The sequence below is a fragment of the Lontra canadensis genome, unplaced genomic scaffold (assembly GCF_010015895.1).
Source record: "Lontra canadensis isolate GAN:19392208 unplaced genomic scaffold, GSC_riverotter_1.0 scaffold3, whole genome shotgun sequence".
NCBI classification, from domain to species: Eukaryota; Metazoa; Chordata; class Mammalia; order Carnivora; family Mustelidae; genus Lontra; species Lontra canadensis.
In genome coordinates, this window is record NW_022630997.1 from 6,907,315 (window position 1) to 6,931,275 (window position 23,961).

General features: G+C 44.9%; 1 protein-coding gene across 45 annotated transcripts in view; it reads right to left on the reverse strand.

Moving 5' to 3' along the window:
* The window catches only part of TCF7L2 (transcription factor 7 like 2), a 194,438-nt gene that overhangs the window by 23,563 nt on the left and 146,914 nt on the right, over nt 1-23,961 (reverse strand). For all 45 annotated transcript variants that reach the window (XM_032879813.1, XM_032879831.1, XM_032879840.1 and 42 more), the window contains one exon: nt 413-545. In XM_032879813.1, coding sequence (XP_032735704.1) covers nt 413-545 — 133 coding nt within the window. The remainder of the gene's footprint in view (nt 1-412; nt 546-23,961) is intronic.

The window sequence follows — 23,961 nt, forward strand, 5'->3', positions numbered from 1 at the left end:
CCGTCATCATCAAGTGACTAGAGTCCCTCAGCTGCTAAATGAACCAGGGCTTTGGGGGGCCATGCTGGTGGGGTTCCTCTATTCCCAAGCTGCTGAGAAGGAGACCACGAGATACCTACTCCTCATGGACGCCTACAAGAAGCTACTCCTGAAAAACAGTGTGGGATTCATACCCAGACCTTCCAGTGGGTATGCGGAGCTCTAGAAAGATTGTTGGTGCTACACATGGGCTTCTTTTAAGGACGGGGGAAGCTACTCCCTCACCGGGCTCTGGCCTCCCCAAAGTACTTTCTTCTCAACACCTAGGAGAGGAACAGGTGCCCCTCCACAGTGCCACAGCCCGTCCCAAATCCCAGCAGGTCAGGTGGCCCCAGACCCAGCACTTGCGCTTGGCACCAAACGCTCGGCCTACCTGTTTTGGGGTCAACGTCAGCGGGTAAGTGTGGAGGTGGGTTTCCCGGGGTGAAGTGCTCATTGCTGTACGTGATGAGCGGCGTGAGGGGGTGAACATGGTGAGGGTGCTGCACGACCGGCACTTTGTTCGACTGTGGGAGGGAAAGAAACAGAGAAGGACACCATCAGCCTGGCTCCCAGCAGCCTGAGACTTCCCAACACAGGCCCAAGGTGCTCCTGGGGCCATGCCCTCCCTCCCAGATTCTGGAAGATGCGCTCAATCCCGCCCGCAACCCTGGCCCTGATCCATGTATTAAAAATAACAGGTATTTGTAAAGCCTGCTCTCTGGGTGGGCACGCTTCCGTTTTTACCTCCCTACGGAGCCTAGCTGTAAAAAGTGCCTCCTCCACCACCACCCCATCACAGACCCTGACTCTGCACTTTCCCAGCCATCAGATAAATCTGACGTGGGGACTTAATTTACTGGGGGCTGTAGGGTGGTATCTGACCCCAGAGCCCTAGCGGAGGGACGTTCAGGAGGCAAGCAGGCTTCCCAGAGAACAGGCTAGGAACACCTTCCCTTATAAGAAACCAGGCAGGGCCCAAGTCCCACCCACACAGCCTCCCTATCCACCACCTCCCGCTCCTAAGGGCTCCTTGCCCCGGGAACCAGCCAGCCTGCTACAGTTCTTTACAGATAACACGGATGAAAAGCTCCATTCCTGGTCTGGTTGGGAGTGTGAACTTTACCAGAAAGCCCTAGACGGCCAGGCAAGCACCTGCATATTTTATGCAGATTACAGCAGCCCTGATTCATTAGGAATTTCATTAGCAAGTCATGGGGGAATGCTAATAAATTAACTGGATGATGATAAATTGGGCTAATAAAAGGGGTGCCGTTTAGAAACGGGCAGTTCCAGCAAACAAAGTACAAGCATTTTTATGTTCAGGAAGGGTGGATAGGTAGAAGGAGCAGGGGGAAAAAAAAAAAAGGAAAATAAGCATTTTAAAGATTTTTTTAGTTGCCATGACCAGACCTTCCCAAATTCTTGTCCTCTTCTCCACCCCTGCTCCCACTCTCAGGCTGCCCCACCCCCTCCACTATGCTGTGCTGTAACTTAGCCCAGCAAGACCACAAAGGAAAAATGAAGCTGAAACAAGCAAACTACTGGGCCATTTACTGAGAGTAATCCAATTGCAAAAAAACCCTATTCCCCATAGAGGATTTTCACTAAAATCCTACAACAGGGACATTTAACCAGATTAGGTACCAGCGAAGATAAAGAGGCCAGTATTAGATGATGAATGGATTAGAGTCAAGTTTCATTTCAGAACGTGTCTTCATTTCCTTTTATTACTTTTAGGAAGGCACAACTTGCATTAACATCAAGGAAAAGGAATTGCATTACAAGGAAAGAAGTGAGGTTTCAGTGCTGCCCACTAGTGCCTCTCGAGTTCAGGGACCACCGAGCACTTAGTTTGCTTTGCGTTTTTCTTCTTGTCTTTTTTTTTTTTTTTTAATGAATAAGGAAGGGGTATAATACGCAAAGAGTATTTCTCACCCCAGTTAATTGTGGGGAAGGCATCTCTAAAAGGGGCTTCGAACTTGCATGAGCATGTTCGGAACGTAAAATATGGACTTCCTCCTCCATATGCTCCAGAAATGAATACAGAGAAAGAAGTCAACACTTACAACAGCCTGGTTTAACGATTCTCATAAACAACTGGACGCTTCCAGAGGGGCAAGCTAGTAGCCCAAAGAGCCTCATGCTGTGAATTACCAGTTTGCAATCAAAGCACTGAAATGCAAAGGCCCAAAGCAGAGGGAGCTTTGGTCACATGTCCTTAGCAGCCCTGAAGGTCTGGACAAGGCCAAAGCCAGCAGAGTGAAGGGCTACTGCCTCAAGGCCATGGCCAACTGAAAAGTAGCCAACAACTGAACTCTTAAGGCACGCTGGGAGGGGAAAGAGAAGGAGAGGGAGGGAGAGGAAGTCAGAAGAGCGAAGACCACCAGGAGGGAAGGAAAATGACTACTGCCAACTTCCAGACGTTTCTTTTGTTTGGTTGGAAAGATACACACCTGCTGAAATGTAAGAAGGCAGACCAGGTCCAGAGTAAGGGTGGAAAGACTATGCGATGAGTAGGAAGAACCACAAATAACCCAAAGCAGGGAAGACTGTCACTTAGAGGCTGAAGGGCTTCTGAGAAATGGGACCACCAGAAACAATGGAAGGAAGCAAAGGATGGGGATTGAAGGGCCGGAGGTGGGCAGTGGAGCCTATAATTCTCTGCTCCAGTTCATTCAAGCCTCTCTCAGGATGCTTGTCTCTAGGAAATCTCTCAGCAGGAACCTGATTCAGTGGGTCTGGGATCAGGACCCAGGCATCCTGAGTCAGCCTGTTGAGTTCCAGAGACGGCAGCTCTCTGTTCAGCCATGACGCATGACCCCCAGACCAGAGGACCACATGGGCACAGACAAGTACAAAGGGTAAGAGGCCCGGGTCCTAACAAGAATCACAGATCCCAGATTTTCTCAAGAAAATCCATGGGAAGAGCTTGGCACTGAACCTACCACATGGTAAACACAGGACTGGTGGTTTATTATTCTTGGTATTTATTGTTTTATCGTTAGGGAGAAGCTGCCTGATGGCGTAGTTCTGTCTACAGCTCAGACGCACAAATTCCACGGCTGCTTTCCAAGCAGGACTAACAGGAAATGCAGGGAAAACCTTTCTCTACTTGTCTAGCAAAGGATGAAGATAGAATCTGCACAAGAGTGGTGCTCACCGGGGGTAGGATTTAAAAGTTAATTTTCCCTCTTCCTCTTAGAAACATGGAAGAAGCTCACTCTGACCAAAGCTGGACGCCATCACCTTCACACTGTTTTGCACAATATGGTTTTTTCCCAGTCCAGTCAGACTCTATAACACGGGAGGGGGTGGATTCAAGCTGCCCACGATCTTGTTATCTTCTGATCATGACTGTGTGCCAGGCAGGTCCCTAGGAAACTACAGGTCTCACTAGGTTGACCAGTTCCCAAGCAAGCAAGGAGAAGGAATGCAGTCACCCCGGCAGAGTCCAGGGTCCAGTCATGATTCCCATACAGCCTGCCTGTTCCTGTGCTACTACTGGGCACATGGGAGGGTGTTCTTCGTGAAAATGTCCCATCTCTCCAGCCCAAGGACGCCACAGTCCTTTCTTTCTATGTCACATCATGTCCATGCTGGAGTCACGTATGTACCTTTCTTGATTCCACTATAGCTAGGCTCCTTAAGGGCAAAGACTGTGTCTTCTAGAACCTTCCATCCCCTGTCATGCCCAGCTTGTGTCAGTGGTGAGACTCAAGCTGCTGAAGAGCCACTGAATTCCAACTGCAGTCACGAGAGGAAGAGATCACAGAGTCTCACAGATTCATTCACCAACATGGAGTCGCTCAGAATCATAGAACAAAGCTGGACAGACCTTCAAAAACCAGCTAGTCGTATCTTTATCAGTATAGTACCTTAAAAATGGTTTATGAGCCCCCCGGCATAGACACAGTGACCAAGAGTGAAGGCTGTGATGCAAGGAAGACCCAGACTGAAATTTTACTTGACTCGTCTAGCTGTGCAACCTGTCTCAGGAGCTTCGTCCTGTCTCTGCAAACTCTAGATGCGACGGGGGTCAACCTCAGAGCATCACTGTGAAAATTAAGGCTCAAGTCTATAAAATGCTCAATAGTGGGCCTGGCACAGAGTTACACATGCAAAGAAGCTCTGAAAAATACTGTCCAAAGAGTCCTAATGAGGAGTGCACAGTGGAGGTACGGTTGGCCACCCTCTAGTATGCTCTAATCAAAGTCCCAGAGGGGAAATGCATCCACAGACAGCACTCCTTAATTCAAAGGCAAGACGTTTATTATAGGGCAAGAGCGTGTGGCACTTTTTCGGCCACCCTTCCACAAGCGCATGCTTCTTCTTAAAAATGTGATATTTAATTGACAAATTTTTTCATCTCTTTTGAGAAAAAAACTATCACTTAATCATGCTAACAAATACGAAAGCCTACAGAAGAATTGAGTAACTAGAGATAACCAAGGGCCTTCCAGAATCAGGATGAGGGCCTTGAAGCAGGAGTTCATATAAGTGAAACACCAACCAACCCAAACAGGAAATGTCCCTTAGACTTTCTCCTTCCCTACAATCAGTGCCCACTTCTTTAAGGGGGTCCTTAAGGACTGTGTCCAAAACTGTTACCGCCCTAAGAAATTCAACAGTGAAAAGTATCATTCCTGGGGGAAAGACTCAGACAACCTTCCAGAAATGATCTAGGGAATCTAAGTGAAAGTGATAATCCATGCTGGTGGGATAAACAGCTGGAAACATGCCTCTCTCCCCGTTTTATCCTTTTATAGACAAGAGTCCACTGTTTAAGGCAAACTACTGCAACACGGAACCAGGAACCTTTGAGGCAACCACCTTATCTAAATATTAAGTAGGTCTTCCCAACTGCCTAGGGCGTGCGACATCATTACCTCCAGTGACAGCTGACCAACATTCAAGGTTGTGGTGGTGGCAGACCCGAGAGCTGCACGGAGAGCCTACTTACTCGTATCTAACCCTTTAGGAACAGGCTGAAAAGGAATCTCTGAGCCACAAAAACAACAAGAGCGACTAAAGCATTGCACGTAAGGTCCAGGAGTCACCCTCCAGTTTCCCACACAACACCCACGCCATCAGCACCTGGCACTCCTCCCTGGAGCCCCCTAGAACCCTTTGTCGGATGAGCTGAGGGGGAACAGGACAAAGGAGCACTGTCCAGTGCTGTTCCCGAAGCTCTCCTGTCAACCCCAGCACAGCTCACCGCTGCTACCTCTGAGTGCAGCCTTCCCACTGAACCTGGCTTAGCGCCGCACACGACATACTGTATTAAATCCTCACAACACACCTATGAAGTCGCTGGCATTTCTTATTAGTTCCACACAGCAGGTGTTGCAGATCACAGGCTTTGGGAAGGTGGTGTTTCCAGGTTTTCATGCTCATCTGCCCATGGTGTCTGCAGAGCCTGATGCTGGGATGGGGTTTACTGCCATGCTGATGTAGTGAGCTGCACCCTCTGAGCTTCGCCTGGGCCAACCTTCCCCACTGGACAGAGAGGCTTCAGGACTCACAAAGGAATCTGTTCCTCACTCTCCCACCCACCAGTCCCTGGAACCTAGGCCAGTTTCAGCAAACAGCACCCCTTTGCTGCCCCCCTAGACCTCAAGTTAGGAGTAGCTCAAGGCTCCTGCCTCATTGAGAATACCCCATGCCACAGGCCACCAAGTATTTTTAGCAGGGGATTTTATAATGTGTGGCTGATTTGGAGAGGTGGGGGATAAAGTCATTTTACTGGGATGTTTCTGCCCCTCAAACAGAGAGACACGAGCAGTATCAGGGTCCAGCAGGGTTCTGGTGATAGAAACACAATGCATGCCGTCAGTTCAGCTGACAAACTAAAGAAAAAGTCAGCTCAAAAATCTTGAACCAATTAAACAAAGTAAACAGTGTCTATTTAAAGGGAAGAAAAATCCTCATCGGACCATAAATCAGAGCTTTCTATTTTCTACCTGGAGAAACAGCTTCTACGCAGAGCAAAGTCTTCCCCAGTTCTGGTCATTATGCTCTATGGGTTTTGAGCACTGAAGAGTTAAATGATTAAAAAAAGGGGGGGGGCCTTTACCAGCTCTCAAAACGCACAAAGCCTTACCACCCCAAGTATTCATCCAACTACAGTGGGGAAGTTGGGAGGGGGGCGCCCTGGTGGCTGACCTCTGACCCCTGGAGAACCCTTAAGCAACAATGTTCTGCAGCTTGGCCGTGCCACCCTCATTGCCAAGTGCCCACAGCCCCATCTAAGCGCGGCTTGTGATTTGGAACCTGGTAAATGAAAGATTGATTCAGGCACTTCTAGATCTCTCTGCTACCCCTCCTCTCACCCCGACCCTCAACCTTCCGTAACTGTGGGGAACCCAAAGGGAATGAAAGCTTGCCATTCACCTCGCAACCTATTAATCAGTAGACGCTGAAAACAAATAGAGCCATTGCAGGGCCGGCCTCTCCGCCGGCCCTCCTCTTCAATACTCTCCTATTGCTCTCCTTTTCTGCAGAAGAAAAATGGGGCCAGAAAGTGCCTTGAGGATCCCAGCACAATAAAACAAAAGCAGCACAGAGAAGCATTTGTCAGCCTTCTCCCCTCCCCAGGGAGGACACAGGAGGTCTTCCGTGGTCTTGGGCTCCCCAGCCCTCCCAGAGGCTGAAATCAGCCTCAGGAAGGCACACTGTTCATTCGGAGTTTACATTTAAAAATGGGTTTAGAGCTCCATGCATTCTGCCGGATGCCACTGACTATGGCTTCGCCAAGGCCAATGGCGACTAGCGAAACGTGAATGATGTCACACGTCACTGGAGGCACGGAGCGCCGCTGGAGAGGAGGGGGTGGAGATGGAGGAGGGGCCGCTCCTTACTCATCGACAACCCTCTGTGACTCAACTAGTCCGATTTTTTCAGGCGATGGGCCAGGGAGTGGTGGAATGGTCGGCAAAGGTAGCCTTCCTGCCTCGACAGCCCATTCCCCGGACGGGCACCTGCTGCAGCTGCCAGAATGACGTCAGGAGACGCACAGGGCAGCCTGGGTCTGGCCCGCATGGGTGGGCCCACGCCGACTCACCCTGCGAACATCCTGCGGTCACGGCTTGCCAAGCTCCTGCACACACACAGTGGAAGGGTGGCCAGATGGGCTCCTGCAAACATTTCCCTCTGCCCCTCTCCCCCTGGCTCTGGAAGCCCAGGCAGAGCGGTGCCCAGAGCCCACTGGCGGCGGAAGGCCGCTGCTCCCAAAGGGCCTGCTCCCAGCCAAGGGCACACGGTTTCCCTGGACAAGACTTACATTAATGGCAAGAGCACCGCCACTGAAAATAACACGGAAGAGAGAAGGCTTCACAGGGTTCGAGTTTTGCTGGGAGAAATGAGATGGTTAAGGAAAAGGAGGTGGGCCTGGGAGTCGCAGAGAAGAAAGCCCCACCTTCCAACACCAGCACACAGCCTGCCTCACCGGGCCTGCTGCTGGGGATGCCTGGCCCACCCACAAGGCTGCCAAGTGACAGCTTCTGGAACCTGAGGGAGCCTGACACTCAGGGTGGGTGCTGCTTGCTTGTTTGGTAAACTCTCGATGGCCGGGACCCCTCCCCCAACCCCAGAAACAAGTCCACTTAGACAGCAAGAAGAAGAGAGACTCTCCTTGCTTTCTCCAAAATTCTGCCGACTCATAGTTTCTCATATACTCACACAAGCATTGAAATTCTTCGTGCAGGGAAATGATTGAACAGGGCAGGCAGGGAGAGAATAAATGTGCACTCAATTTTCATCCAAATTCTCTCACCCATATGCATATACATAGAACTAACTCAAACCATCCTAAGCCCTTGGTCTCCCCCAAACCCCCTCCACATCCCTCCCATAACAAACCAGCTGGTAACACACCAAACAGACTGCCAAGCGCTCAGGGTCTAGGGGGCCAAATTCTGCTCTTAATGAACTTTTCTTAATCCCCAAAAAGGAGCGGGGGGGGGGGGAATCTGGGAGTGGGGCTGGAAGTGTCAGGGTGGGGGTGTGGGCACAGGGAGGGGAACATTTTAACCTGGAAAAGAAAGACGTGCTCCAGCTGTTTGACTCTGTGAGAGCCGCAGCCCAGGGCCGACCCGGCAAAGCTGTGCTTTCACAGGCTCTTGAACAATTACTTCCAGTTAAGTTCATTAAACATAATTTATTTCCACTCATTCTCATTTATTTCCCAATAAAAAGAAAGCATCCCATTGTGCTTCCCCCAACTAACCTTTAAAGCACTTGCAAGCTTAAGTCTTGGCCCGCCCGGTCCAGGCTGGCCCCTGACCAGTGAATTCCCAGGGTTTTCTTCCTGCCCGTGTCCCTCCAGGAACATGCTACAGCGTGGCGGAGGTCAGGGAGGGGGTGAAGCAGGCACAACAGGGTCCTCTGACTGTCCTAATCCTCCACCGGGCCTCAGAGATGAAAAACAAACCACTTCACCCCTAAGTAATTTCTTGGTAGTTTGCAACCTCCACCCTCCTGCAAGGTGTTTCCCTACTACTTGGGTATTAAATGATTACTGCTAGCATAATCAATCTTGTTGAGTGTCCCATGTTTGCAGGGAATGTTTGGGACTGGGTAAGAGGGTACAGCTGTTTCTAGGAGAGCAGATTTTCAAAACAGAGCCAGGAATAAAACTAACCTATTCCAAATGAAGAAATCCAAAAGCTCAAATTCAAAACAACTTAAAAAAATAATAATAATGATTTCCAGGCTATCCCTCCCCCAAAACCCCAACAACCCCAAATCTAGGGATTCCTGAATATAATGGAAAGGAAATCACCAATTTTGATTTAGAGTAAATTTTAAGTACATAATGGTTATTACATCCTGGGGATTTCAAGAAAGTAGTGAACAAAACCTGATACCACCCTTCTAATTTATTTACAATGACCAGCTGTACAAAAATGTCTTTTGTTTTTCTAATATACCCTGTGCCTAACTTTCGAATCTAGACAGTATTGTATTTGAATTCATGCCTGCTACATGGAGTCTGGTAAGTGCTCTTTGAAACAGCTGTTTCCTTCAGAGAGCAGGTGAATTTCTCCCTAGAAAAGAACAGGTACACGGAGAGGAGGGATGAACGTCTTCCTGTGGCCCAATAGACACAAGTGCCCCGAAACCTTGGATTCAGCAGGAATTCAGCAATGACAGATGCAGAGGTAGTGTTGCATTGCTCTATTCTTTGTTGCCCTGTTAGTGTCCCAAACATGAGCATCCTTTAAAGGACATCCACAGTCTCCATAAATGAAACACGTGAAAAGGACGCAACTCCCTATCAAAGCAAGCTGACAAGTTGGAAGTTTAATGTAACTAGGGAATGGCCCAGGCAAAGTCCAATAAAAAAAAAATAAATCTTCAAATGTGCGCAGAAGTATGTAATCTGGAGGGCATGGCATGAGATTTCATCACTTTCCAAAATGTTGCAGAAGGAAAGAATTCCATTACATAGCTCCGCCGGGCCCCCCACCAACCCCAAACCACAAAAGGGAGGTTTCCCTAAGAATATAAGGCTGCAGGCTCTGTTGCTTCCAGAAAATGCCGACGCAGCAGCCTGTTGTGACAATACAAAGATCATAATATCTGTATCATTGCAGTCGGGAATCCACCCTTTCAAACAACTCCCTTCTCATGAGACATCAAGAATGGAGGGTTAGCGGCCACCAAAGGAGTGGGACTGCTATTAAGTAACCCAAGTAATTTGAGTAAACAAAGCTCTGGAACCTTTCAGGAATCTCCGAAAGGGAGGCCAGGCTGGGCTGGGAAATTTACGGCAACACATCTTAGACACGTGCAGTGCCAGCTTGCACTGTCTTTCCCCACGATTCTAGACAGTTCACACAATCGTAGGCTGAACTAGAAAAGTTGCACACAACCAGAAAGGAAAACCAAGCCATACGTCGGTCTTTGCTTCATGCTCGACTAGAGAAGTACTGACCACTTTGTGTTTTAATAGGATGTATAGGATTTAATTCCCGATTTTGAAAACATAAGGACTCTTACAGTCTGTTGTATATTTCATTTTTTCACCCCCCTCCCCAAAGTCAGACCTAAATGCTGATGGACCACTGCAAAGGCTTCTGTGTTTGGCCACTTCACAACAAAAGATAGTAATGGAAGTAATCACGGGAATCGCCTCCAAATTCGACACTGCCCTGACAGCTGTGGCAAAGGATCTGACCCTCTGGTTGAACAGAGTTAGCATGTAACCTAAGCCCCAAACTGGAGTTGCAAAAGGACCCTCTTTCTGATCATTAACACCACAATGGGCAGTCATGGGTCTCCTGCTCAGGTTTCCGAGAAGCACCGTCTCTTGTTTAAGTTTTTGAAAATACAGATGCCATGGGCAAGACGGTAGCCCTAAAAGGCCGGCATCTAAATTTGGAAATGGAAAATAAATACAACTAAAGATACAGCAACAGAAAGTTATCATTAAATACGAAACAAAGACAGACAGTTTCCACAAGCCCTGTTCCTAGCAGAGCCTGAATGCTCAGCGTCTCCAACTCTGTAAGCACACTCCTCTCTGAGGCAACGTCATTCTCTCTTCCCTTCCTTCCAGCGGAGCCTGCCCTGGTGGGTGAAGGGGAAAAATTTATTTGGTAAAAGAAATCCTCGACCCCACCACCCTCTTCCGGATCCCCAGCTTCTTGGAACTTGGGGAGCCGGCTCTGCAGGCTCTGCCTTGCTAGGCAGCCGAAGGACTATGATGAAAGTCAAGCTTTCTCTCCTCCTCATCTTTATTTTTTTTTTTAACCCTTTCTCCCCAACTCCCCAAAACACTGCTATGGAAAGTACATCGGGGAAGGGCACAGCTTGAGTTGACCATTTATTCTTGGTTTTGTTTTTCCCCTTCCCAGGGTCTGAATTAAAAAAAAAAAAAAAAAAAGGAACAGAGGTTTAATGGTCAAGACCACAATAAGCAAGGACACAAACACACACACACACACACACACACACACACACACCCCACTACTCACCCAGCAATTCAAATTGAGGTGCCAACCGCCCAACTGCTGGAAAAGAGAGAGCCCGGAGGCCACTGTGCCTCCCTTCCCACTCAAATCTTCCATCCCCACTAAAATTGCATCCCTAGGGTACATAATAGCTTTTCTCTTCTTTCTCTCCACCTCACAAAAAACTTTCTCTGTACCTTCAAGATAGGACTGGGCCAGCTTTTTTTCTCCTCCCTGACTGCTTTTCTCACTTTTCTTCTTCCTCCCAGTTTCCCCTCCCTTTATGCTTTTCACTTAAAGAGCTGGAAAAAAGCATCTTAAAAGATAGAGGATCCAAATTTCTGCCCTGGTTTATTCAAAATGCCCAGAGTTCTCACTCACAGTTACCCATCATTGTTTTGTTAATTCGTCCCCTTCCACACGCACCATCCCTCAAAAACCAAAACAGAAAAAAATTAATAAACAAAGTAAAAAGAAACCTAATAATCTAGTTCTACTGGTTGCAGATTGATTTTTTAAAAAAAATTCTTAATTAGAAAACAAAACAAAACAAAACCACCTCCTTCTAGTTTCTAATCTTCAGCACTACAAAATCCGTGAAGAAAGGGGGAAAGGCCCATGTTCCCCAGCTAGCTGAGGGCACCTAAGCGAAGTCCCCCTCCCTCACCCGTTACCTTGGGCAGCTGGGACAGCGCTACCGCTAAGAGTAGCTAAGAAATTACGGTCAGCCATGAGGGAAAATGATCAACCAAGTGCAGTAGGCAGGCACTTTATCTGCAAGATTGTCAAATCCCTCAAAACAAATTTCTTCGAGAGAGGGCTGCATTGCGAGAGGAGGAGGGAGGGGGAAAGTATATTTTCTTGTCACAGTGACACGGGAGTGACACTTGGTAGGGCCTTGTCTGCCAAACACGCACACACACCCTCTTTTCCTTCTAGAGTAAAAGACTGTGCTGGAAAGATTTTCAACTGACCTCTCTGGGAGCAGAAGAACGTAAGCTTCCTGTGTTTCCTGGCATTCTAGCAGCCATACCGCTAACTTGCTTTTTGACTGTTGAGTTTTGTGAGCTTTCCCCAGAATGAGACAGAGAGACAGACAGAGACGGACAGAGAGAAAAGAGAAGGCAAAGGAATGCAAAAGGCTAGCCCTAAATCCCACAAGCCCGACTTACTTTTCCTGGGGCTCTCATAGGATCCAGGGCCGGGTACATTGGTGTGGGTTTAATTTAATTGGAGTTGAGAGACTCAGACTTCACAGGCCTGAAATCGTCCTCTTTTACATGAAGGAGGGGAGTGAGGGAGGGTGGCTGCTCCAGGAGGGGTTAAAGATAGAAGAAACTTGCAGAGGACCAAAAGAGCCTTTCCGGTCCTCTCCCACCCCAAGTGTTAAATAATTTCACCCTGTTCAAAAGGAAACACACAACTCCGATTTGCATGCAGGTAAGAAAACGCCCCTGTTGCCACATGGGATCCTGGATCTGTCTTGCTTGAAGCAAGACCAGTGGCAAAGATTTGGTTTCTTCTGGCGGCAGGACACCTAACATTGAGGAGATGTTTTTAATTTACTGACCGGACTGCCTAGCTGTTTACAGGACTCTTTTCATGAGGCTGGTCTTTAATATACCAGACGAGTTAATAACCCCCATTCCTCTCTCCCCTACTTCCCTCCCCTACCCCCTGCAAAAAAAAAAAACACAAAAAAAACAAACAAAAACAAAGCCTAGAAGGGCTTAAAGATAACAAAAAAGTGAGAATTCTTAATTTTCTTCTTTTTAAAAATACTGCTCTGTGGCCCCTCTTTCTAGACTTATCCGGCCTTTTCCTGTGTAAGTGTCAGGCAGCAATCTTTAAGGTCCTTAGTACCAAAACAAAACCCTGCCATTTCCCTTTACATGGCGGTAACAAAAGCAATGAGCTTCCAGTTTGACAAGTAAAAAGCCCCAACCACACAGTTCCTAATTGCCTCCCCTCCCTCTATTCAAGGGACCACCACACTCGGCGGCTGCCTTTGTCACACATGCAATTTCTTAAGTAAACTGCAAGTTTCCCTCCCCGCTGATGGACAGCTCCCAATCATTCAGCAACAATAACTTATAAAGTGCAGCAAACAGGATGGGCAACTTTGAGTCGGTATTTTCTGGCTTTCTCAAAAGACAAGGAAAATGGAAACAGCAAGATGAGCCAACACATTCCAGACAGACCACCTCCTCCTCCTCCTCCTCCTCCTCCTTAAAAAGAACAGGGAAATCTGGTGAATTTCTTCAAACTCACTCCTCCCTAAGAAACTGCTTCCGGATATCTGCTGCCCCATCGCCCTATCCAGAGTCGGTCCCCAGCATGACCCAAGGTGTCAGAAGAATATTTCCAGAAAAAAAGAAAAAATCACGAGGTGTAGGATACCGAAAAGTTCTACGGGATTTTTTTTTTTTTTTAAGAAACTTCCCCAAATGAAAAGCAAACAAACAAAAATGAACGAGAGCTTCCTTTCCCTTCAGCATAAAATCACAATCAAGTGAAGGAGAAATAAAGTCAGGAGCGGTACAGACTGCTCATTTATGCCCCACCGTCCCCAACCACAGCAGCAGCAGCAAAAGTTCTGGTGCTCTGTTTTAAATAACGAAGTTTGAGACGGGCGGAAGGGGAAATGGGTCTTGCACGAATGTATAACGAAAAGTAGAAAAATGTGGACCCTCTATGAAAATACTTGGGGATAAGGAGGAAGGAGGGGAGCCAGGAGGGTGGAGCGTCTGTGACTTTAACTTGGTGGGAGAAAAGAAACGAACCCCCCGCTCTGAACAGTCACCTCCGAGTTCAACAATAATGCTAAAGCAGGTCTGCGCTGTCGCGAGCTAAAAGTTCGGAGTCAAAAAGTATTGTCATTTTCTCTTTTTCGTTTCTGTTTTTATTTTTTTTTTAATTTTTTAAAGAGCGTTAAGGGGAAAGGAGGAAAAAGAAGCCCCACTCCATCGGGCACCTTACCAATCAAGGGACATCAATCTTAAAAGTTACTGCAAAGTGACAGCGAACCAGGGGAAGGCTGAGACCAGGAGCATGCAAGGCATTGGACAGGCAGGGGCGCGGCAGGGCGGCGCGCGCGGGGATGCAGCCGGCCGGCCACCGCACGCCGCCCGCCCCGCGCCCCGCCGCCCGCCCGTCCGCCCGCGCCGGCCGCTTACCATCTAGAGCGGGTTGCGGGGCTCTCCTTCCCGCCGCCGGCTCGCGGGCATGCTGCCGCGCGCCCCGATGGCCGCCGAGGGCCCGCGCCGGCCGCAGGCTCCACTGGAGGGCAGCACCCGCCCTGCAGCCGCGCGGCGCGCCCGCAGCACAGGGGAGCAGCACACACCAGCGGCGCCGGCAGACAGGATGCTCACGCACAGTTCCATTCACAGAATTATCTCGCTTGGTAGGGAAGGGCACAATAACTGGGATCTCCCCCGATTCCACAACAATCCATCCCCCCCAAAAAGGGAGGGGGTGTTCAAAAAAAAAAAAAAGGCAGGGCTTTCTTACTCTTTTTTTTTTTCTCCCCTCAACCCGGCATTCAATCAAAAGAACAAAGCCTGATATTTTGTTTGCCAACTTGGCAAACATAAAGGCAATTTCAATAGTCCAAAGAAGTTCACCTAAGTTGGCGAAAGTAATGCTTTGCAGTTCTCCAGTGAAATTAAGCTTTAATAGCTATCTGATGCCATTCAGAGAAGGAAAGGGGGGGAAACTGGCTGAATTTAGATAAAGTTAGAGGACCACTTCACTCCGAAGTTTTCTGCCTGCTGAAAGTATCCTCAAAATTCTTGACAACATCCAGAGCTTAATTATCTTGCTGAATTCTTTTTTTTTTTTTGGTGGGGGTAAATACAAAAGCCAAAATAGACCATTAAAAACACCAGTATGTAAAGGAATTCAGAACAATTTACTGTATAACATTTTTCATGACTAACTTTAAAAAAAAAAAAAAAAACTACCGAAACTTGTGGATGTGTTCCTTTAAAGCAAATGCTCCTAACACATATTAAACCACCGCTGCGCGTCTTCTAAGCATAGTAGGAAAAAATGACTATTGATCTTCAAATAGCGATAATTGAAAAGATCAAAAAGATTAAACAAAATCAAGAATGTGCTGACTTACCATGCTATGCTTTTTTGTTGCAACTTTGTAGAAATTTCACTCAAAGAAACTGCATCAGAGGTGTCAAATTTTTTAGCGGACTGTGATCGTATTATTTCCGCAGCCCTGCCTTCCAATGCTTCAGAACTTTTTTCCCTTTCTCTTTTTTGTTTGTGGTACCTAGCTTTTTGCTATAGACTTTAAAAGCCTTCAGCTCAGCAAACCAGCACAAATTATCTTGCCACCTTGCGCAGCTCTGATGCTTTGGCCGCTAACTTTGGAAGGCCCTTTACTACTGCATCAAAATTAGCATTGTCAAAGCAGTTAATGAATATTAATATTGTATTTGTCATTGGAGCCGGCCCGTTGCTGAACTCCGAGTCATCCATCAGGGACAAGATTAAGAACACAATTATTTCTGACTGACAGGGACCAAATCTGCTAGAATTTTTTTTTTTTAAACAATTCGGGGGGAAAAAAACCCACAATATCATCATCTTAAGGTGTCTCCCAAGAGACTGGGAACCAGATTAATACGCTTTTAATGAAGTAGAGATCATTATGTATGAAGGGGAAAAAAAAAAGATGTACTATTCAAGCTATTTAGTTATGGTGGCGGCTAGAAATTTTAAAAAAAAGAATGCAGACGGCATATCTTTTTCGACAGCTGTCCAGATTTTATTCATACCGCTCTAAAGAAAAAGACGACTTTTTTTTTTCTTTCCTGAAATCTTTTCCTTTAAAAAAAAAAAGAACAGAGAACAAGCGATTCGTCCCATCTGGGATAATTTTCCATGTCTTCACTTTTACTGTAGCAGCGCAAGAAAGACAGCACGGTAAATAATTCCTACACAAATTTGACAAGAAACACCTTCATCAGCTCGGCTCCTTCCACCTCTATTCCCCAGATTCCAAGCACTGTCTCTCTCACTTTATTCAGGATGAACCATTACATTTACAGAAACTCTTACGTTCCCTTTCGCAGTGACATCTTTCTGTAATAAACACACAGGAAACAGCACAACTCCACGAAAGCCTGCTCACACACACCGCATATCTGGAATCACCATCACAGAGAGAGGACCCATGACACTCCTAAGAAGCCAAGATTATCTAATTTGTGATGCCGCAAAGTTGACACGGAAGTTTCGCCAGCAATTAAACTGACAGAAGCCTCATGAACTGAACCATCAACCCGGTAGCAGAAAAATGTCTTCCAAGATTATGAAAACAGAACTCTCTACAACATAGGCAAAAGACTAATGAAAAGGAATTAAGTTCAAAAATTTGCAGCTTACCTGGCATAACCAAATTATTTGAATTCACCAAAATCATTTCAACATCTATATGTCACGCCAAGTTATATCGTGTATAACTATATTAGACACAAATACACACATGGAGCTACATGGCGATTTCCTAGACGTTTTAGGAAGCGCGTGCTTCATTGGCTTGCTCCATATAAATTGTCTTCGAGATGATATTTCCACCCCCTTTTCATATTTTAAATGTGGTAAAAAGGGGAGAACTAAAAGGGATAAAAATGACAGATGTGATGGTTAATCTTACCCAATGAATCGTGGGGGTCTAGGTAAAGCCGTAATGGCCACTGAGCTAATCTACAACACCCACTGACCACCCCACTGGCCTTCTAATACCATTATCAACCCTTAGATGAACATTCTAAATTAGAGTTTTGTTCGAAAAGGGTGTGAATCTGACCTTCGATGCTGGGAAGCCGGTGCTGTACATACAGATGGTAAAGTTCTTATAAAAAAAAATTTTTTTTAAGGTTTCTTCTTTCTCGCGATTTGCATCTTTGAACTCTGGATCTTTACACCCTCCCCCTTGCACACACACACACATACACACATGCACACACTCCCCAAATCCCCTTCTGTAATAGCCACTGATGTCATCTCTACCACACACCCCACAATGTTTACGCTTATTCCATAAAAAGGACCTAAGCAAAACCACTGAAAACAAACAAAAAATCCCCAACATACACACAAACATTCCCCCTTGGCCCAACTTTTCTTCTCTCAATTTACCAGCACCTTTACCTATTGGTTTCTTTATGCCCAACAGACCTTTGGAATATATAATAAAAATGTATCATATACAAATGGGGAGATGTGAGGCAAAAATCTTGTAAGAGATTGGAAAAACAGCACAGGAAGAAAGAATCCATGTGTTTGCAAGCACATCAAGTTATGCTATTAAGAAGGGAAGAAATTTGAGGCTAAGACTTCTCCTGAAGAGGTCATTTTTAAAATTTTTTAAGTGGATGAAAATGGTCTTGTATCAAATAATTACTACCTAGATATTATTCACTTAAGGAGATATTTCCAATGCTACTTTAAAAGAAAAAAAAAAAATCAGCATAACCCCCCCATGATGCAAACACATGTTCAAAGCTCCCTTCAAAAACTACAAACATATTTCGTACCTTTTTTCATCCCACATCACCCCAGAAAATCTACTGTGGTCCTTATGCAGATCCCCTTTTATTTCAGAAAGGTGTGTGCATGCGTTTCTCTTGTCCTATGTTTATTATCTACACCAAACAGACATACGGGCAAGCACACAGACGTGTGTATCCAACTGAAGGGTTTTCAACATGAACTAGCTCCCAAATAACCCACGATGTCTAAATTCAGGATTCCTTGCTTTATTAATCCACAGCTTGCCCACTCCTGACCAGAGCCTGTGTTTTCAGGGTCACGGATATACCCATAATCTGCATCTTTGTGCGCTCTGTACCAGAGGTGGTAATAAGCAGCTTTCCCTGCCTCTCTCGGCTTCCCCAGCACGACCGCATCAGCACTAGTATCAAATTAACTCTCCGACTTTGAAACTTATTGATCTGCTATTAAGACACCAGTGAACTTGACGAAATGAGTGCTGTAGGTGCAGTCAGGACTTCAAAGTCTAGCACAGCCACATAAAGCAAGCGCCTTTGATCCTAACTCGGATCTACTGAGGGTTTAAAGCCCAGCTCTCCCTAAGCTGCCCTTCACTCTCGTCATGTCTGATGTCTTACCAACTAGTGACTTGATAATGTTAATAATGCAAATTTTACAAATGATTTTTACAATGGCAAAATTAATTATACGAATTGATGCTTCTTTCAATAGGGGTTTCTGCATTTCTCTCCCTAAAACCCAACAATGGGAACAATTGTGGTGGCGAAGAAGGGCTACGGGGCCAGGTAATACTGGACAACATTTTGCTGTCTTCTTTCTCCTTTCCATTTTGTCCTTAAAACTAAAATAATTAAGTAGAAATTCAGTTAATAATCTTAGTAACTTTTATTGTACAATTCTCTTCTCCTAATAAATATCTACTAGGGAACAGAAGTAGCCTCCTCTCTATATACAAGGTTTCTACGTTTTTATCATGAGTCAGTACAAAATCCTTATCTTTGTGTAGGATTTCTTCCTGACAGGTTACCAAAACCCAGGGTAAAGTTATAGGCTTTCATGCCCTCTGTTACTTTGTTTTCAATTAGGAATTATCTCAAATGGTACAGAGTCAAGAATCAGAATGTACCAGACAGCTTCTCTGACATGAGAAATTTAAATACATTCTCTCTCAATCTAGCGAAGCGAAACTTTTAACCTACCAATTTTTTTAAATCACCAAAGAATATGTCTTTAAGCACACAGTAATTTTACAAATTCCTTCAGTAAATATTTCAAATCATTCATATTAAAAAAGACATTTCAGATTTGAATTCTCTTTAAAAAGAAAGATAAACTGTGATGATTCTCAGTTTCACTGAGAAGTTTGATCTTAAGGAATATGAAAGGTTATTACATTTTAGGTTTAAAAAAAAAAAAAAAAAAACAACCCACATATATGACCAGAACAGCAAAATTTAAGCAGAATTGCATCTTGATACCTCAGTGAAGAATCAGTATCTGAGAACAAATCCTTTGCCAAGAGGTTATTCTCTGTATGTTGATTTTGGACAGAAGAAATGTCAATAGTTCAGAGGAAAATACACTCTACTAATAGAAGCTTTATGTGTCCCTTTTGATTTGCAGTATGTTATGTAATGTTTGTGGTACTGCTGTTCTGAATCCATTCATATAGGAAGAAACTAAGGAGTTACAATGGGTATGTTTTACTTAATCAACATTACAATGTGTTTTCCCCATTCCAGATGTCAGGGCTGCCCTAACCCCAAAATAACAAAACATAACGTAAGTTAAAAAGGACCATAATTTGAACACTTGCCTTCAGTCTAGTGTGTGTGTGTGTGTGTGTGTTCCAATTAGTTTGTTTTCCAATTTGATTGTAATCATAAAATTTAAGTAGTAGTAACTTTGTGTTAGTGTTTTCCCTCCTCCCACCCCCCCAATGTTGATACTCACTTAACCTACTTGCAATTCTAAAGAAGTCAACACTTGATTGTGACAACGTTCAAAAGAATTTCCTCTGCCACTAGCACAGTAAAAAAACTTTCACCAATTAGTGCAGGAAAAAAGGAGGGAAAAGCCACAGTGCTGGCGCTCAAAGAGCCAGGCCTTGCGGCAAATCTGTCATGTCGAGAGGATTGATCAACAGGACGGCAATTTCTAATGGCATGTTGTCATGAAAAGTCAGCCACAGGGAGCCACCTGCTTTGCTCCTCACAGACAGCTAGGAAAGGAAGGAAGGAAGAGGGCGGGAGGGGGAGAAGAGGGGAAATGCTCTCCCTTCCTACCCCTGCCAGTTCCCTTTTGCTAACAATTTTGGTAAAGGTATCATGATTTTTCATTCGGTTGAAATATGTCAAGTCTCCAATCATATTATCCTTCCTCTAAGATAACTGTGGTGTGAAGGCTGACTCTTCCTTTTTACCTCAATCCCTTTTTCCCCCATTTAGAGAAGGGATTGAGTACCTTTATTAAACTATACTCCTTCCCCTTTTGTGTCAACCAGTACTCTTTAGATCAGGGGACATCTATTATGGCTTTAAATCAACAAGGAGCTCCTTCACTTAATAAAATCCAAGTTTGGAAGATTCCAGAAGACAAGAGAGATATGGTGACACCATCAGGTGTTATTTTTCTAAGCCAAACGTTTAGCCAATTGAACATATGTGCCAGTGCTGTTGGCCTCAGATGTCATGGGGCTCTGCCTCACTGAGAACGAGTTCTCAAACTAGATTTTATAAGCAGTGACCTAATCCATTATAATCTATTCTGGTGAAAGTCATGCAGATAGCTTTTTGTTTGTTTGTTTTTGCTGTACATTTTCTTGTGCTCAATGCAACTCAATATTCTGTAACAATTTCCAACCTACCCTTGAAAACAGAAGAGGTCTGCCTTTGAATACTCCTCTAGAATGTACTGTTTTCTTGGTGCCCAAGACTCTGATTACCAACCACTCCAAAGAAAAGGACATTCCTTCCTCTTCCAAATGCCCTACTCAATGGCTCTCTAGTCATTTCAAATAATGCCAAAGCTGATTATTAGTACCACAAGATACTCTCTAACATTATTACTCCCCCAAATGTCAAGCTCTTCAAGGATCCTAGAGGGACTCAACACAAAATCACAAGATTTGAAAAAATGCTTTCCCATAGACCTGATCTTAGAGAGTTGATTTGGTTCCTCTCCATAAAAGCTGGTAACACAAAGGCCATCTTCACGGTCTCTGTGAGGATAGTCCAAAATATCGCTGTGACCTACTGTCCCTGGCAATTTTCATACTTTAAACACTCACAAATATACTCACCCCTCAATCTACTTTGAACAAAAGAAAAAAGTCAAATAAAAGTTAAAGAACTTTTAAGTTCATGAAACCAAACCCCACTTGGCATGCAAATCACGTACTGTAACCTTTTATTGGCGGGGCCTCTGGTCTCATCAGTCGATGAAATTCTCAGCCCGCGGCAACAGCTTAGCCGAGGGACACAGACCAATGAGAAAATATTCATTGTGTTAGCATTTCAAATGGCGAGAAAGGAAGAAGAAGCGCTAACTGATCACTGCCCGTGGAATTAATTGGATATTCCAAGAATAATGTCTCTCACTGAAGATCCTTGGAGGCCGAGCGCTGGTCGAGATCACATTTTGTGCGGCGCCTTCAAAAAGAGGCCGCTTGGGGGTACTGGACATATTAGGGTTTTAGCGCATTTCCCTAAAGGCCAGAAGATAATCAGATGCACTGAACCAAACTCAACTAATCCAATCCATAATTATACACACAAATCCAATAAACTTTGCCACGTTACTGGAAAATTAAACTATTATATCAAACTTTCAATAACTTACCAAAAAAACTTGAAGGGGCACCATGGCTAAAATGTCTCTTTTGGGAGTCGGGGACGTGGGGCCAAGAACGTCATTATTATTATTATTATTTTTGCTTGCAAGTTATAGCCTCTGTTACGCTCGAGGACTGATCTTAGTGCCAACTTGGTTTCTTTATTCAAAGAGGGATTTGCGTTTCGGCTTTATTGCACATAACCCAAGCATTTGCAATGACCCTGACCGATATTAGTATATCTTTCCTTAAGACACATCTTAATCTAACCTTTTTAAGACTCTTTTGCTTTCAAACTCAAAACAGCATAAAAAACAAGCATTGTTGGTGGCACTGGGAGCCTGAACTAAGGCCCCGGCTTGGTCCAAAGCAAGAGCCCTCTGAATAAACAGCTGCTGGTGAAACTAAGTAACCATCGGAGACCAAAAGGTAAGGAGGGAAAAATGAGATTAGGAACTTTCCCAAATGTTCCATCTCTCCTATCGACCACTGGCCTAGCGTGAGGTGTCAATTTTGACTCCAAAGAATTCGCAGCGGTCCCATTATGCAGTCTCTGCTCTCATTGTAAATTCTGTCAACGAAGTCAATCTTATTAACTTCCGCACTGGTTCACACATGACATTTTCTTCAATTTTCTTGCTGACATCAAAAACATCAATTAGCAGCCCGAAAATAGGAAGGAACGAATGACAGCGCCTGATAACGTCGACTATTTGAAGCCAAGGGTAAATCTATTCTCCAGTTCTGAATGCGTTCATTACAATTGCATTTTCAAAGAAGACCTCCAAATAGCAAAGAGAATTAAATTTATCATCTAGAAATGCCTAGAAATTGTTTTTTTAATCCTATGTCTATCTCTCAATCCCAGAGCGTAATACAAAGTATCGCAATCGAGTTTTATGATAACATGTCCCAACTTTAATAGAAAGTTTATAAAATATGCAGCCTGGACCACACTTATTATCAAATAGCAACTACAAGGCTTAGGAAAAAAATTCCCCCAACAGATTGCAGCCTTGCCTTGTAGGGTCCATCCATTTTCCTGGGCTGTCACTGTTTGCCAGGCAAATGTGTAGATGAACACACACACACACGAACAACACACACACACACACACAAACACACACACACACACACACCAGACAACCAACTGGTTGGAAAGTTTTTTAAAAAGAAAGAGAAAAGGTAACTGAGGTCTACTGTTCAAAACACAGAAGTTTTAAAGCAACCAACACTCTACATTCATAGTAAATTACAATCGTCTTACTACCCACATACCCTCCTCCTCTCTAAGGAACGAGTTTTCAAATAAAATCTCCATGGCCCCAACACTGACCACCCCAAGACATCCGTAAGCCTTGTCCAAACAGTCCAAGCCTGGGACAAAACAATTACTCATCTGCCCGACGCGCCCTACCTAATTATCACCCATTTCACTCTTATTGACTTTTTTCCCTCCAAAATCAAATAAATAAATAATAAAAATGTCAAGTGTTCTCCCTTGCACAGAAAAATTGAAACACCCGCGAATAAATCCTATAACCCATCTGCTGGGCTGAGCCCAGAGAATCTGGAAACAGTTGGAGATGGACGGAGAAGACACAGCACCAAAAACTTGGTTTTTACAGTCTCAAAAGGAAAGCGGTCATTTATTTTATTACTTATTCATGGGGGCATAGGGGTGCGGTGCGAGTAGGCACGCGTGGCCGCTGGGCGAGGCACCGGTATCACATCTCCCGGGGAGGGAGGGGACGCGGCTCCGGAGCCTGCCCCAGACACCACCTCGGACTTCAGGCGAAACAGAAAGAGCAGCTACCCCCTGGTAAACAGATCGCATTCCTGCGGCCCATTGATTTTTTGATCTTTTGACATTTTTTAGTTGCTTCCATTCCCTTCCTTGTCTTTTCTTCAATGTCACAAAAGACAAAAATGTCTAAACAATTGAGGGCAGGGATATCTATTAGCTGTCAGTCTGCTGTTTTCCCGGCATTGACTAAGCATGCACCACACAGAATGCCGAGAGCTGGTAAGATGACAAATTATATCATTTTTTTCCCTTAAATAAGGATAATCATATTCCAGTACGTTGGCTTCTCCTAGCCAACCAAAACATGCTGGGAGAAAGGGGAAAGAAATCTCATTGTATCCTGTTCTGCAATTTCTATTATGTGAGCTACTATATTTGCTGAGAAAGGGAAAAGAGAGAGAGAAGAAAATCCCTTCAAGGGAACGTAGTAACGTATTTCAGGTTGTAGCATCTGAGAAGCAAAGCAGATCTTCCTGATTATTTTTCCCTAAGAACTGGTTCCATAGAGCAAGTACCACATTAATAAAAGAAACAATTTGTTATACTTAAGGATGAAAGACTGCGAAAGAATGAACTGATGTCCCCTAAGTTATTTGTTTCCCCCTGAAGACAAGCAAAGCCATTCTTTCAAAGCAGTTAAATTGTAGATTTGAAGTATGGCCAACCTCAACTTTTCTCAAACCTAAAATCTGAAACTTATCATTCCTATAAATAATGCCCTGACAGGAATGCTTTAAAAATTATTTCAAATGGGTTCTCCCTGCCTGTGATTTGACTGCAATGAACATGTTGTACATGTTCTATGATTTCAAAGT